At 37.4% G+C, this 17,623-nt stretch overlaps 1 protein-coding gene across 3 annotated transcripts in view; it reads left to right on the forward strand.

Moving 5' to 3' along the window:
- The window catches only part of LOC141288606 (SLAIN motif-containing protein-like), a 40,361-nt gene extending 22,918 nt beyond the window's left edge, over positions 1-17,443 (forward strand). Inside the window, exons 6-9 of one of the 3 annotated variants that reach the window (XM_073820768.1) lie at positions 2,854-3,144; positions 5,506-5,646; positions 16,231-16,513; positions 16,599-17,443. In XM_073820768.1, the coding sequence (XP_073676869.1) occupies positions 2,854-3,144; positions 5,506-5,646; positions 16,231-16,513; positions 16,599-16,665 (782 nt within the window). In that variant the 3' untranslated portion in view covers positions 16,666-17,443. Of the gene's footprint in view, positions 1-2,853; positions 3,145-5,505; positions 5,647-16,230; positions 16,514-16,595 lie in introns of all 3 variants that reach the window. The other 2 variants (XM_073820767.1, XM_073820769.1) reach the window with 2 other exon arrangements.
- The last annotated feature ends 180 nt before the right edge of the window (positions 17,444-17,623 follow it).

Here is a 17,623-nt window from a genome sequence, read left to right on the forward strand (position 1 = left end):
CATTCATTTACATTCTGGCACGCACATTTACAACTCACTCACGGACGATAGCAGAGAATGAAACCGAAAGTAACTTGAACAACTCCGGCAGATAGCGCTCTGTACACGCACAACTTAATCATATGCCAAAAGAAAGTCTACCTTTACAAAACGAATAAGGAATTTAGTACATAGATAATTAATTAAATTAACACGATAGTATCGTGTATCGGCGATCTCTCAGGCTGACGATAGGGCGATATGAAAATTGAGCATATCGCCCAACACTAGTAAGAAAACATCACAAAATCACTGTTTAATATTGACTTTAAAGATGAAATGTAGACAGTAGTGCCTGACCTCAAGGAGGCTTCCATTATAAATTACACATCTCTGAGTCCCCTCAAGTCAGCATACTGTCTGAACGTCTAAATGTAACTTCTCCTGCTTTCAAGCTACATTCACCAAACCCAGCAAAGCACACTGTCCTAATTCACTTATTTATACTATGCCTTAAAGGTATGTACTCTTTTTGTGGAGACAGAGTACATCATTTTAAGTGTGTAGTAGAAATATAGGCATGCTTTGGGATGTACTGCTTCAACTGCATCTTTAATGGACCACTCTGTTGCTTAGTTACGGTCATCCTGTCACCATTTTAACTGCCCTGTCAATCATCTTGTCACAGTCTGTAATGGAGGGAAATCAATATGCACGTTGATCTTTCATGCTGAAAACTCTCCTCGTGTGTTTGCATAATGATGCATGCATTTAAAAGTTAACAACCGGTGTCGCTACAGTATCAGTAGTACTGAGGACTGCCTTCTGTGTGTGAGTGTGCTGTGCTGAAGAACACTTTATTGATTAATTGCACTGTAAAATCTTAAGTACAGTTGAACTCAAAATTTTACATACACCTTGCAGAATCTGCAAAATGTTAATTATTTTACTAAAATAAGAGGGATCATACAAAATGCGTGTTGTTTTTTATTTAGTACTGACCCAAATAAGATATTTGATATGAGACATTTACATGTAGTCTACAAGAGAAAATAATAGTTAAAATTATAAAAATGACCATGTTCATAAGTTTACATAAGTTTAAGTGATTCTTAATACTTTATTACAGAGATTAAGCTGTATAGGTTTTAGTGAAATGACTCTAAATTGGTTCAATAATTATCTAACAGAAAGAACTCAATGTGTCTCAGTAGAAAGCTTTACTTCAAATGAATTAAAAATAATAAAAGGTGTTCCACAGGGTTCGATTTTAGCCCCATTTTTATTTTCTATTTATATTAATGACCTTGGTTGTGGGATAACCTCAGCTAGAATTCATTTATATGCTGATGACACAATTATATATACAGTAGCACATTCGGCGAATCAAGCCATTAAGCTTTTGCAAGAATCTTTTCAGTTATTGCAATTATCATTATCCAACTTAAAACTGGTTTTATACTCAAAGAAAACAAAATACATGCTTTTCACTCGTCGCACTGAAACAGTTCGTCCTATTTTAACTTTATTAGGAGAAACTATTGAAAGAGTAAATTGTTATAAATACTTGAGTATATGGTTAGATGACAAATTAGGATTTCAGATACATATCGAAAAACTTTTAAAAAAGCTTAGATTAAAGTTGGGTTTTCTTTTTCGTTTAAAGAAATGTTTTCCTTTTAAAGCAAGAAAAAGAATTATACAGAGTTGTTTCCTTTCAGTATTAGATTATGGCGATGTGATCTATATGCATGCAAGTTTATCTTCACTTAAAAAGTTGGATTATGTATATCATGCTGCTTTACGTTTTGTGACGAGTGCCTCCTCACGCACCCATCATTGTATATTGTATGAACTGGTGGGATGGTCCTCTTTGTTTCAAAGAAGGAAAGTGCACATGTTGCTGTTTATTGTTAATGCATGTTTGTCCTGAACAGTTAAACTGCCTGCTGTTCTTCAGAAAAATTCTTACGATCCCATAATTCTTTGGTTTTCCAGCATTTTTTTTATTATAACCCTTTCCAACAATGACTGTATGATTTTGAGATCCATCTTTTCACACTGAGGACAACAGAGGGACTCATATGCAACTATTACAGAAGCTTCAATCGTTCACTGATGCTCCAGAAGGAAAAACATGCATTAAGAGAATTTGAATATCAGGGTGAATTTAACTTTTGTCGTCTGGGAAACATGTAAGTATCTTCTGTAGCTTCTGAAGGGCAGTACTAAATGATAAAAAAAAATGATATTTAGGCAAAATAAGAAAAATGTACACATCTTCATTCCATTCAAAAGTTTTCACCCCCAGCTCTTAATGCATCATGTTTCCTTCTGGAGCATCAGTGAGCGTTTGAGCCTTCTGTAATAGTTGCATATGAATCCCTCAGTTGTCCTCAGTGTGAAAAGATGGATCTCAAAATCATACAGTCATTGTTGGAAAGGGTTATAATACAAAAAAATGCTGGAAAACCAAAGAATTTGTGGGACCTGAAGGACTTTTCTGAAGAACAGCAGACAGTTTAACTGTTCAGGACAAACAAGGGACTCATGAACAACTATCACTAAACAAAAAAACACACACAGTATTATGAAAACTTTTGAACGGGGTCATTTTTATAAATTTTTATCTCTTCTGGACTATATGTAAACGTCTTTTATGTGATAAATAAAAAAACAACATGCATTTTGTATGATCCCTCTTATTTTGGTCATATTTAACATTTAGCAAATTCTGCAAGGTTTATGTTAACTTTTGACTTCAACTGTATATTAGTATATACCGACTTCAAGGCTTTCATTTTTGACTTAAAATAGTGCTACTGATGTCACAGCTTCAAACTGAGCTTGTTTTTTGTGTGTGTTTTTTTTAAGGTCTGCGGCAGGACTACGCCTCTACCTCTGCCTCGCGCCGCAGCTCCTCTGCCTCCTTGCAGTCTCTGCGGCGAGGCACCTACAGCGATCAGGAGTTCGACACCTACAGTCTGGAGGATGAGGAGGATGAGTGCTGCTCTCTACCACAGCGGCTCCAGCGCTACTCGCCCTCGCCCCACAGCTCGCCCCGCTGCCTCTCTCCCAGCACACTGGCCGAGTACAACCGCCTGGCCGCCCCACGTCCACGCATGTCCCGCCGCTCCCTGCAGGGCCCAGGGGTGAAGAGTGAGGGTAGGACACGCCGGCTTTTTCATTTTGTCTCCATCAGATATGAAATTAGTGATTTATGCTAGACACGAGGCTGGTGGGAACCCTTTGTTAAAGGACTAGTTCACCCAAAAATGAAAACTAGCCCATTATTTACTCACCCTCCAGGCATCCTAGGTGTATATGACTTTCAGATGAATCAAGTTGGAGTTGGAGTATTAAAAATTATCCTGACATTTCCAATCTTTAGAATTGCATGGGTGGGAGTTTCTTTTCATCAGTCCAAAACAAGTCCAATAAAGTGCGTCGATCCATAATAGGGTCTCACACAGCTCCAGGGAGTGAATAAAGGCCTCCTGTTGCATTTCTGAAGCCGTGTGAGACACTTTTTATTATGGATGGATGCACTTTATTGGACTTGTTTTTGACTGAGAAAGAGAAAAACCTCCCCATGCAATTCTACAGTTTGGAAATGCCAGGACATTTTTTAATATAACTGACTGGATTTGTCTAAAAGAAGAAAGTCCCTCCAGGCATCCTAGGTGTATAAGTAAATAGTGGGCTAATTGTCATTTTAGGGTGAACTAATCCTTTAAGTTATATTGATTTTGATGCTGATTGATGAACCAAATAATGGATGCACTGATCATCTAATGACACTGTTTCAAAATGAACAAAGAATGATCGTTTAAAGGCTTGTGAAATGAATGTTCAGATCTTTACATTATGTTTCTGGAAGTTAGATAATCATGTTTTTGCTCCAAAATGTTCAAATATGTGACCCTGGACCACAAAAACGGTCTTAAGTAGCACAGGTATATTTGTAGCAATATCCAAAAACACATTGCATGGGTCAAAATTATTGATTTTTCTTTTATTATTTATTTATTGTTATTAATTTTTGATTAGTAATATGCATTGCTAAGAGCTTCATTTCACAACTTTAAAGGTGATTTTTCTCAATATTTACTCAGATTCCAAATTTTCAAATAGTTGTATCTGGACCAAATATTGCCCTATCCTAACAAACCATGCATCAATGGAAAACTTCAGCTTTCAGATGATGAATAAATCTCTATTTCAAAAAAATATCCTTATGACTGGTTTTAGTGGTACAGGGTCACATTTACCATCCTCATTTTTAATCATTTTGAATCAGAAACACTAATTAAATGGGTCATTACGTCTTTCAGAAACACAGGTAAATACCTGCTGATATTAAAACTCAATATTTGGTGACACTTCACTTAAAGCCTTTGTATAATATGATTCATAAATTGTGCATTAATTATGCTTTGTAATGCACCCTACAATGCACTATATGATCTCATGAATAATTGTAGCTATTATGATACTTATCTATTAATTGGTAGACTTTTGGAAAGCTTCTAGAAGTAAAAACAAACTCTGGCGTTTAGAGAGGTGGAAAACAAAGCTTTGAGATACAAAACTGGCAGCATGTTTACCTCTTTATGTGAATATCATTTAGATTTTCCATTTCATGGCCCTTTATTCAAGGAAAATCAGGTGGTAATATCAGAAGTAAATTTACTATAAAACACACTGTAACTTACAGAACTCAAAACGTCCAAAAAGACCATCAAATGGTCTTTTTGGCTGAAAAAAACAAAACAAAAAAACAGCTCATTTTGATCCCAGAAACCTGAAGCTACATATAACTGCCTGAATTTACACCACAATCGTGCCCGTTGGGTGATTAGAAACTTTGTGGTGAGGTAAGGTGAGAGCTGGATAGATATTGTTATTCCTAAATACTCGAAGACCCAATGATAAAATGGAGCTGAAAGTCCCTGATCATTTTAGTCTTAATACCTCGAGTGGCACTTTCCAGATGCTTTAATTGACTGTGTTGGATTTGACATCAAAGCTGCAGCTCGCAACAAAGCACATGTGTGTGTTGTCACATATGAAGAGATGTTCAGAGGTCATAAAAACTCTGAAACTGCCTGTCTAATTGGGTCTATGGGTCAGAATACACTTTATAAGTAACCCTATGGAAAACACCTCAACACAAGATAGCACACATACATCTTGGAGATGTCTATTTGTCTGGATTTACATCTGCAAGACGTAGTTTGCTCATCTGCAATACGTCTATTGGACGTTTCCTATCAGATGTCAAATAGACGTCTATTAAATGTCTTTAAGATGTTTATGAATTCTTACAGGCGTCTGCCAGACGTTTGTACACAGCAGATGCTTTCCAGATTGAGAGATCTTTAACAGACATCTTGCAGACGTACGTGTGCTATCTGGGATTGCACTCTTCTAGAAAGGAGAGGGATCTGCATGCGTTCCTTGTGTGTTTGGAGTGTTGTCAGTGGGCAGGTGGTGTGTTAAGCAGGCCGTGTGTGTGGTTTTCAGAGGAGCTCAGGCACAGCATGCCTAACCTGACCCCGCGCAGCAGCCTGCAGTCTCTGGAGGCAGTCAGAAACAGCCGCAGCATGGAGGCTAACTTACAGAGCTCAGGCAACCGCACGTCCCGTCTGCCCCAGTCCCCCACAGGTTGGTACCCCGCTCCTTCACCTTCACCTTCACCCTCATCCCCAGTCCTCCGTACAGCTGTGTAAAGATGATGATGTGCCATTAACACACTCTTTTAAGGGCACCGGTGTCCACAACCCCATGCACAGGTGTGTGTGTCTGGTTTCTGTGTGATCACTCCCTCACCCTAAACCATTGTTGAACTGACAATACACTGCTGGGTCAGTTTCTCCTCCCGTCCCATCCTTTATCTCTCACACTGTTAGTCTGTTCTTAAAACCTGTTGTTCCGGCAGTGGCAGTTTGGGCCACTATAGCACATCTTTTAGAGAGCACTACAGTGATGACGCATTTTTGTAGACTAGCTCACAAGTTGTGCGTAACTGGACATTCAGACTGACGGCAGCTTACATTGGCCAAGGCCTGCCTAAGGGGCTGTCTTATGACATATAAAGCAGCGAATCACAGTTAGTTTTGTTCAGCTTCATGTTTAGAGGCATTAATGTAGAGTCAAGGTCCCTATAATAGACCAGCGTGCAACCAGTAAATCGTTCATTAAAGGAGAAGTTCACTTCCAGAACAAAAATGTACAGATAATGTACTCACCCCCTTGTCATCCAAGATGTTTGTCTTTTTCTTCAGTCATAAAGAAATAGTTTTTTGAGGAAAACATTTCAGGATTTCTATGCATATAATGGACTTAAATGTAAGTTTGAACTTCCAAAATGCAGCTTCAAAGGGCTCTAAACGATCCCAGTCGAGGAAGAAGGGTCTTATCTAGTGAAACTATCGGTTGTTTTCTAAACAAATTGAAAATGTATATAGTTTTTAACCTTAAATGCTCGTCTTGTCTCGTCTCTGCAATGCGCATGCATATTCTGTGTGATCCGGGGCAATACAGTTAGGATATGTCCAAAAACTCCCATCACGTTTTCGTCTTCAACTTCAAAATCATCCTACATTGCTGTTTTACCTTTTTTTTTTTTTTTGTAAAGGACATTTGATCTTCCTTGTATGTTCATTTTTTAAACACTGGGTCGGTACTTCTGCAGTGATGTAGGATGATTTTAAAGTTGAAGACGAAAACAAAATGGGAGTTTTTGGGCATCCCCTAACTGTATTGACCCGGATCACACAGACCACGCATGCACATCACAGAGACCAGCCAAGACGAGCATTTGGGGTTAAAAAATATGTAAATTGTCATTTTGTTTAGGAAATAACCGATCGTTTCGCTAGATAAGACCCTTCTTCCTCATCTGGGATTGTTTAGAGTCCTTTGAAGCTTCATTTAAACTGCATTTTGGAAAGTTCAAACTTAAAGGCACCATAAATATCCATTATATGGAGAGAAATCCTGAAATGTTTTCCTCAAAAACATAATTTATTTACAACTGAAAAAAGATAGACATAAACTTCTTAGATGACAAGGGGGTGAGTACATCACCTGTACATTTTTGTTCTTAAAAATTGAATTAATCCTTTAAAGAACATCGTCTTCAGTCGTCAAAATTCACATACTTCTGAAAAGATGTGTTTTTCTTCTGTGAGGGGGTTTGGCATCACAACAGTTTTATTTCCAGGCGAACAGTTAAAGAACACAACACGCATCTCTCAGAAATGCTGTAGAATTCAACCAATCAGATGACTGCTTTGAAACTCCCAAAGTTTTTTCTATTTTGTGTGCCTAATGCATAAAACCATTTGTGGGTGTAATGTCTGAGACTAGCATCATCCTGGTTCCCTCGACAAAAACACAAAAGGATTGTTCCATTGGCTTCTGCATTATTGCAGAAAATAAGATCTGTGAGCAACAAAAATGTTCACAAATGAGCACGTTTTATAAATTTTGGACAGCTGACTCCTGAATTTTTTGATATTCTTCAAATTCTGTGCAATCAGTTCACAGAAGTGATAGAAATCCATCTTTTCCAATACGTTTAAATATATTTTTACGTTTTATAAAGCCATTTTTTTCTAAAAGAGTCCATCATCTTTTGAGTCAAATTCTTACATTTGGGCTGCTACAAATTAAATGAAAAAGTATCAACAAAATTCGTCTTTGCAATGCAGTGGAAACACAGAAGCTGCATCTGAAGTGGCATTTTGTTGTGTTTACACACTGTTTGATGCAGCTCAGAATACGTTGAATACTGATAAAAATAAAAAGATACTTTAAATGTGAAATTAAAACTGCCAGTAGGTGGCAGCAAGTCACTGTTAAGTGAGACATTGCGATTGAACCGAATCATTTAAACTGTTAGTACATTCAGGAACGAAACACCATCTTGCTTAGAGATGCAAAACACTACTGTGGCTGTGTTTGGAATGATTTTTATTGGTGAAATTCAGCAAAAACCGGAAATATGGTGTCTAAAAGTCTCTTAAAGTACCCCTATTATGGATTATGAAAGGTTAATATTTTGGTTTTGGAAGTCCCCAACAACAGGTTGACATGCATGCATAGTCAAAAAAAACAAACACTTTAATTGTCTTTTAATATGCATTTATTTTTTTACTGTATTTGCTCAATGACTCCCACACGATTTGCTCAACGAAACCCCAAACCCCTTTTATGTGAAGCTAATCTGCGCTGATTGATCCGATTGGTCAGATTGCGGCTGTCCCATAACCTGCTTACACAGGTGCTTGTCAATGTGGTCAACTGTTAGGCCACTTGACCACCAGAGTGAATTCCCAGTCTACCACAGTATTGTTATGAAAAATAATGCCTGGAGAAACATTTCATTTCAGCGGATATTTCGTATTATAGCAACCAAAGCGTTTCAAGAAGTGCTCTCTATTGCTTACAGCTAGGTGTTTTCAAAATGGTTTGGTGGACACAGCCTTGTTGCAGTCTCATATTTTGTTGTTGCTGTTGTGCCATCTCTTTTATTTTCTTCTGCGAAACAGCAAACTGTGACATTGCTGCCACCTTGTGGAACAACTGATTAGTGCAAAACCAGGTTAAAGTGAAAAGTGTGCAATTACAAAAATCTGGTGGTGCGCATATTATTCTGGTGACAAAATTTGTGCCAAATGCACTGTATACTGATCCTCGTGTATGTGTAAAAACTAGTGGTGGGCCGTTATCGGCGTTAACGTGCTGCGTTAACGTGAGACTCTTATCGTGCGATAAAAAAAATATCGCCGTTAATCTATTCTCAAATTTGGGTTGGGAGCTGGGTCTAAACTACGCAAGCTATGATGACTTTCACCTTGATAGTTTAACGCGGATGTATACCGAAGAAGACTATAGAATATGGTCGCGCGTTTACGTCTCCTCCGCCAAAACACAGACGGGGTCGCGTCGTCCTCCATTCATAAAAACCGAATCTACTATAGCGAAATGCCACGTAAATTCGTCGTTTTTTGGATTCATAAATCAAATGTTGGTCTGTCACTTAATTCAAATCGCGATATGGACTAGTGTCTGTGAAAACTGAAATGCAAAAAGACCGTTTTAATATGAATCCGATATGTTCCGTTTGCCTAGCTGTATGAATGAATGGTGGAGACGAGCTTTTACTACACGCATACTGAAACACACGTGACGCTCCCGGTAATTTTTGGCATTTGCATCTCACATGAACAGATAAACTCAATCTCCCAAACTGCTGTGAGTGTCACTTTTACCGTTTCATTTGAGAAAACTAGCATCATATCATACTGTATGACACAGAAACTTCACGGCAACCTGTCAAAATAAAAGTACGGTGTAACATGTAACCCCCCCCCGCCCCCAAAGCTGGAAACGTAGGGGAAACACTGGCTACCATAGATATTTATATGTAGATGTATATTTTTATCACACTGTACAACAATAATACTGTTTTTTTTTTATTACAGTAAGGGCTAAATTTAGGGTTGGGTAGGTGTTGACGTTAAAAAAAACACAATCTAATAGGTAGAAAAAATAATTTCATTGTTAGTTAGTTAGTAAACACAAGTACATCTTATTGAACATAATTTATTTTCATCAACAAATTATCATAGAACAGCTTTATGAGCTTTATGATCCATTCTCAAAGACTTACTTTTAGTCATTATTTGGGTAGCACACATATTCTGAATGCCTTCAGAATTCAAATTAGCCATTTTAATCTAGATTAATCTAGATTAATTCCAAGATTTAATCTAGATTAATCTAGATTAAAAAAATTAATCTATGCCCACCCCTAGTAAAAACCAAAGCATATTTTGGCCTTTAAACTTGTGAGTAGATGAGTAGACTTGTTTGGCGTGACGTTTGTCCCAAACAGCCTTTTTTTTAAGACAAGTAAAACTTTAAAAAACAAAAGGGGGTGCTACTGATGTACCTTAATGTAATAAAACACAAAAACATCTTGAGCTTGTGTTCACCACAGGCCTTGATTCAGGCGTTTAACCTAAAACACATTCCAAAACCCACTGACTATAGTACAAACTTAATTTTCAAAGTTGTACCTACAACAATACATCATCCCTGCAGCACTCAATGCCAGCTGTGCTGCTACCCAGTGAGGTGTAGTTTGATTTCCTCCTCTAATTACTAATAGTTGAGTTGTGAGATGAATGTGTGTTAGTTTCAGCCTACAGACAGCATGTCCTTTGGGAATTTAGTTAAGAACCAAACAAAAAGTTTGTTCGTTTGTCGTTGTACACAATATTCAGGCTCTAATCTCTTCACAGAGTTCATCTCATCTTGAGTCTTTCATCCTGCTTTTTTCTCTGGATATCCTGGGGCCGGTGTGTTATCATGTTTCCTAACCTGGTTTAGTGCTCTCTTGTGAGTGCGCTGAATAAGATCTTTTACACACACTACTCTTTCCTGGAGGTCGCCCAAGGTTTTTCTCAGGGAATGTCTTCAGTCACTCGCTTTAAAACTGTTGTCTTGGACAGAAGCTTGTTCATCAGATGGCATCCAGCTTTTCTTGAGTAGTTCACCACAACCAAGAAATCTTTCATCTCAGTGTTTTCCTCTGAAGGTCCAGGGGCCTTATTTATAAAATGTACAAACATTTGAACCTAAATTCCACCCTAGTTCAAAAGTGTGGAATAAACTAGGATTTATTAAGGGAAAAACTGATGTGAGAATGTTATGCGAAAAGCAAATGAAGAGCATGTGCGCAAACCTTGTGCGCTTATATCAGTAAATTAAAATGAACCAACAATATTGTAATGTAAATGTTCAGTATACATTCATTAAAGAATTTACAGATAATGTACTGACCCCCTTGTCATCCAAGATTTTCACACGTCTTTCTTTTTTTCAGTTGTAAAGAAATAGTTTTTTGAGGAAAACATTTCAGAATTGTTTTAGATATAGTGGACTTCAATGGTGCCCCCAAAATGCAGTTTAAATGCAGCTTCAAAGGACTCTAAATGATTCCAGCCAAGGAAGAAGAGTCTTATTTAGCTAAACAATTGGTAAAAAAAAACAAAAACAAAAAACTTTTCCTATATTTTTTAACCTCAAATGCTCATCTTGTCTAGCTCTGCGTCAACTCTGTACTCCGGTTCAAGACAGTTAGGGTATGTTGAAAACTCCCGTCTCATTTTCTCATCCACCTTTAAAATTGTCCTACATCACAGTTTTATCCTTTTTTTTTTTTTTTTTTTTTTTTTTTTTTGTAAAAGGTGATTGACCTTTGCATGTTCACTCCATAAACACTGGTTCTTCTGCAGCGATGTAGGGTTATTTTAAAGTTTGAGAAGAAAATGAGATGGGAGTTTTTAGACAGACCCTAACTGTCTTGAACCGGGATACACACAGTTCAGAGCTAGACAAGACAAGAATTTAATTTTAAAACGTATTTAAATTGGAAGTTTTTTTTTTTTTTTTTTAGAAAATAACAGATCGTTTCACTAGATAAGACTCTTCTTCCTCGGCTGAGATCATTTAGAGTCCTTTGAAGCTGCATTTAAACTGCATTTTGAAAGTTCAAACTCTGGGCACCATTAAAGTCCACTATGTTTTTTCCTCAAAAAACATTTCTTTACAATTGAAGAAAGAAAGACATGGACATCTTGGATGACAAGAGGGTGAGTAAATTATCTGTAAATTTTTGTTCTGAAAGTGAACAAATCCTTTAAAGGCAACTACTAACTGCTTTCTCATAATTATGTCACTGAATTAGTTCATTACGTTTATTAATTCCTGGAATATCTCTAACACAAACACTTACACACATATGTTGACTATGCCTAGTGTTCATCTTCCAATAGCGTGCCTCGATTTTCTTGCCCAGTGCTGTACTTTTTAATTTTCGTGGGTGTTCTGTAGATGGATGCACTTGAATTTAAGATACACTGCAAAAAGAGATGCATTTAGAAACACTTCTTATGCATAAGGACATTTTATAAATCATTTGTAGGAACATTTGGACATCTTTATAAATGCGGCCCAGATTTCTGCTTTCCTGGACAGAATGAAGGCTTGTGATTATGAACCTAGGCCCGGATTCACAAAACATCTTAGGGCTAAAAGTAGCTCATAAATTGCTGATTTAGGAGAAGCAGCGTTTTAGCACTAAAACTACTCCTACATTTGTGCAATGTTAGTAGTGAAGAGGACTTCTTTAAGTCACTAAGACCAAATCACAAACTATCCTCCCTGCTGAAAAAAACAACACAGACCATCACAGAAATTCTACAAATACCATTACAAACCAACTTTTAACCATGTAAACCATTTAAAAATGGTTTTCTGTAGTGTGTTTTTGGACATGTTCCATTAGGATTTAGTGGTTTTAACAAGCCTCCAAGAGAAGGCAACCAATTGCCAGTAGAAACCAACAGACACATTACAGTTACCATTAAAACCAGTAAAACTATTACAAATGCTGTGATGGTTTGTGTTGTTTTTTCCCAGCAGGCTTAAAATAGCTGTTGCTGGTTATCTGCCTCAGAACATAAACATTTTAGAAACGCTGCATTTATTTGCACACACATGTTTTCCCACACATCTTTTTTGGTTTTGGAGGTTATCACCACAACTCCAGTTCTTTATATCTATGTTTTCATTAACAAATATCCAGTTTGGTTTTCTTCTACGTTTGCAAGTCTTACTATCAGCCATGATTATTCTCCTCTGTTAATTAAAAGGCTGTTTATGTTCATATCCTCTAATTGTTTACGAGAAGCACACCTGTAATAGCCTAACAATTAGCTGAACATATACACTGCAAAAAAAGCTTTTCTTACTTAGATTTTTTTTTTGCCTTGTTTCCAGCCAAAATATCAAAAAATTCTTAAATCAAGAAGGATTTTCTGGACAAGTAAAAATTATTTTCTTGTTTTCAGAAAAAACAAGTCAAAATTTTGCTTAAGTTTTTGCTTAGAACAAGCACTTTTTTTTTTATTTTTTACTTCAAACAGAAAACAAGATTATTTTTCTCATCCCATTGGCAGATTATTTTGCTTGTTTCAAGCAAAAATGCACTTAAGTTTGACTTTTTTCTGAAAACAATAATTTTTACTCCTCTAGAAAATCCTTTTTGATTTAAGACATTTTAGATATTTTGGCTGGAAACCAGGCAAAAAATCTATGTAAGAAAAACATTTTTTACAGTGTACTTATTTAATTAGTGACACTTAGCCTGCATTTTAAAATCTTTATTTAAACGTGCAACATTTTTATTTTCAAACCTTTAAGTATGGCAACAAAATATTACATTATTATGCAATATTTTTTATGAATGAATCTCTGACAGAGACCCCTCCCCTATCAGCCAACCACAGTGTGCATAGTTAATAAGCATTCTGACATCATCCATAGCAATGAGGTCAACCCGCCCTTATTCTTAGCTTAAAGGAGTAGTTCACTTTCAGAACAAAAATGTACAGATAATGTACTCACCCCCTTGTCATCCAAGATGTTTGTGTCTTTCTTTCTTCAGTCGTAAAGTAATTCTGTTTTCTGAGGAAAACATTTCAGGATTTCTCTCCATATAATGGGCTTCTATGGTGACCCGGAGTTTGAACTTTTAAAATGCAGTTTAAATGCAGCTTCAAAGGGCTCTAAATGATCCCAGCTGAGGAAGGAGGGTCTTTTCTAGCAAAATGATCGGTTATTTTCCAAAAAAAAAAAATAATAATAATTACAATTTATATACTTTTTAACCTAAAATGCTTGTCTTGTCTAGCTCTGTGTGTACTCTGTGTAGAGTATAAAAATTAGGGGTGTCATAGTCAGCACCGGTGTGACATTGCGCCACGACATGGATTTTCTAATACCGTCAATACCGTAATAAATCAATTATGTGCCCTGAACGGCTGCATTTACATCAATAATAGCTAATTCTAAATAATAAGGCATTAAAGGTTGTATCAGCGATTTCTAGCCTGAAACATAAAGTGTCAATTTCAGCTGAGCTTTCTTCACGATCCGCTCGCTGCCTGCCCCATAAATTGTCTGTGAAAAAACCGCGTCTCTCTGGTCAGCCTAGGGTCCGAGATATGCCAAAAAAAAATCAGCACTACCAACCTTTCCACAGATAAACAAACAGTGTTCCAACCAATCAGCGTCAGGGGTTTGGTGTTGTGGACTTTCCTACTGGTGCAGGGATGTGAGGGAGGCGGAGCGAAAGTCCACAACACCAAACCCCTGACGCTGATTGGTTGGAACACTGTTTGTTGATCTGTGGAAAGGTTGGTAGTGCCGATTGTTTTTTTGGCATATCTCGGACCCTAGGCTGACCAGAGAGACGCGTTTTTTTCACAGACAATTTATGGGGCAGGCAGCGAGCGGATCGTGAAGAAAGGTCAGCTGAAATTGACACTTTATGTTTTAGGCTAGAAATCGCTGATACAACCTTTAAATTTTCTTCAAACATTCAGTTGTGGTCTGAATACATGTCCTTATTCTGTATCTTGTTGCAAATAAAAAAGTAAAACATATTCGTATCAGCTTTGCAGGTGGTAGGTAAAAGGGTAGTGGCCATTAAACGACTGGTGAAACATCAGGAAGAAAGGTCGGGCCTGTAGCCTATACCAGGGGCGGAGTGGCAAAAAAAAGGATTTACACAGCGGATCAGAAATTGTGCGGGCGCAAGGCGAACGCGACCGGCCTGAGCTTACTAGAATCATTGATGTTACTAAATTCTCCGCGAATAGTCAATCACAAAATTGGCGCGATATTTAGTTGAGTTCCATATTTTTTACTTATCGGCGCAGCCTCAAATATTCTAATATTGTATACAATTTTCTCACTTTCAATATGCTGGGTATAGAAACTTTTAACTGAGTGCTCGCGCTGTTTACTTTTACTTTCGATTTTGCGATAAGGCACACTCTGTGTAAAGGGAGCAGCACATCTTATAATAGATATTTGTCAGTGAGTACAAGATTGCAGCAAATCCTCCAGTCTATGTTTGTCATCTCTCTTTACTTTCGATCCGTGATCATTCAAATCTAAAGGTCATTGTACATTGAGTCCGATTTTCGTATGTTTTTTTTTTTATAGTTTTCTCATATTCGCCATCCTTATCGAAATGCTTATTATGGATGCGAAAATGCAGAAAATCAAACATGATCCAAATTTTTTTTATAACGGACGAAAGTTTCAGAGGCAGTGTGTAAACTCGATTAACATAACCTGTATTTTTCTTTAACGTGCAAAAATCTCGGACGAAAATTTCATACTCGTGTGCAATGACATTAACTCCAGCAGCTCGTGTTGGATGCAGGGTTGCCAAGTCCGTGTTTTTCCCCACAGAATTGGTCTACTTTTAAACTGTCGCCATGGGTTGATTTCCCCCAGTTATTTAAAGGTTTTAAATATTGCAGAAATTAAATTTCAATAAATTATTTTTGTTTTGTTGTACACTGTTAAGTAAGATCTTTAGGTTTTTTTGCAAAATAAATATGTTGAGAATGCATACTCTCCCATGTCTCTTTTTGATAAGGATACCTACCAGTTACTTATTATATTATAAAAAATATTAACTTTATTCACATACTAAAGGGACAGGACAGGCTGCTCCTCCCAAAATGTACCAAAAAAAAGTAATACCGTGATATTAATTTTATGTCATATCGCCCACCCCTAATATAAATTGTAAATGTTTTTAGAAAATAACCAATCGTTTCGCTAGATAAGACCCTTCTTCCTCAGCTGGGATCGTTTAGAGACCTTTGAAGCTGCATTTAAACTGCATTTTGGAAGATCAAACTCAGGGCACCACAGAAGTCCACTATATGGAGAGAAATCCTGAAATGTTTTCCTCAAAAAAAAAACATAATTTCTTTACGAATGATTAAAGAAAGACATGAACATCTTGGATGACAAGGGGGTGAGTACATTACCTGTACATTTCTGTTCTGAAAGTGAACTACTCCTTAAAGACTTAGCTCTATTCCTTAGTAAAAGTTTGTCTTGAACAGGTTTTAAGAGAGAACTCTTAGCTAAAAACTTAACTTCTCTTTAGGGGAGCTTTTAGTGATAAGATAAAATGTTTTGTGAATGCAGGCTCTGAACTCCTGCAAGTTTCGAGGATTTCTGTCAGTGTGAAAGTCTTTTAATATACCTTTTTGTCAAATTTAGACTGTTGGGTAAACGCATCCTCTTGCAGATTTTACATAATATCATTGAAGGGGATTTTACATGAGTGTTTGTGATTTGTAGGTGTATCATCTGCGAGGATGAGGGCTGATGGCCAGTCCCCTCTCTATCTGCGGGCTCCCATGAAAGCCATGAGTCCCGTGAGCTCCATGTCTGCGGTGCGACAGAATGCCAAAGGACCATCGAACGGCCAGGGAGCGATGAGGAGGGTGCAGTCGCCGGGTCCTGCCAACGGGGCGTCATACTCGGGCTGCAGGACCTCTGCTGTCGCCCGGCAAACGCCAGGAAGAGGCTTGACGCCCGCATCGCCTTCCTCCAGAGGCAGACTTCCACAGACACCCAGGAGGTAAGTCAAAATCAGCCCAAATACACCCCTGTCGTAATCTGTATGAAAGCTGTGTGGAATTCAGTTTACTCTTTCTCTGTAGCAGATCACTGGGAATGACCAAACCGTGTGCTCCCTTCGCTGATGAATCCTGGAAAGATGGTTGTTACTAAAGCCCTGAGAACTTCACCGTTTTCCTCACAATCCAGCGCGGCACCACTGCCTCCAAACACACGGCAGAGAAACATCAACAAGAGTTTGATCAAATCCACAGCCTCCGTCAGAAGAGAAACAATGGATCTGATAGTTTGCGTTCAAAGACTACAAATTGTCATTTGATTTTTTCAAATATCAATATACTTTTATTTTCACGAGTTTGAAAAAAGTATGAAAACTTGAATAATGAAAAAGGTTTGATGTCCTGTAACACATGTAGTTTTTGTGCAACGTGTGGAATCTAATTCCTAAATGCTGTGGAGTAACCTGGTGTTGCATGTTTATCTATTTTTAGAAATGAAGGATATATGATTTTTATTTGTGAAAAAATGTGAGAATTTTTAATTTGATGAAGGAATCTTATTATGTAAAGCAAGGAATTTGTTCGTTTTGTATCGTTGAGACATAACACAGCAATACTGACAATAGTTTTCACAAAAATTGACCTCAGAGAAGTAAATACTTTTAATGTTTTATTTTAAGGGAGATCACATCCATGTGCCAAGGTGCATTACTACTGCAACACTGTTCCTTAATTCAGAGTGCTTGAACTTACACTTTCACTCCATCTGGAAGTTTGGATATGACTTTTGATGCCTGTATAATCTAGGTTTAAACATGCACTAAGCCAGTCAAATTGGAAATATATGAGTATGCAATGATAATGGAGTGCCTCAGCAAATCAATAAATCAATTTCAGCAATAAACTCAACAGAAGAGCCCTTTTATTCATTCCAGGAATACTCGTTTGCTTCAGCAACTTTAGAAACCGTTTTTAAAACGAATAAAAGTTCATGTGTTTTGTCCAAATGTGTACATTTTATTCACAGCATGCGCTAATTGCACCGTAACTACTTTAGACAGAAAGCCCAATGTTATCGAATGAGGTGACGTAAAGCGTGCCGCGCGTTTGCT

This window comes from Garra rufa, chromosome 16 (assembly GCF_049309525.1).
Source record: "Garra rufa chromosome 16, GarRuf1.0, whole genome shotgun sequence".
Lineage (NCBI taxonomy): Eukaryota > Metazoa > Chordata > Actinopteri > Cypriniformes > Cyprinidae > Garra > Garra rufa.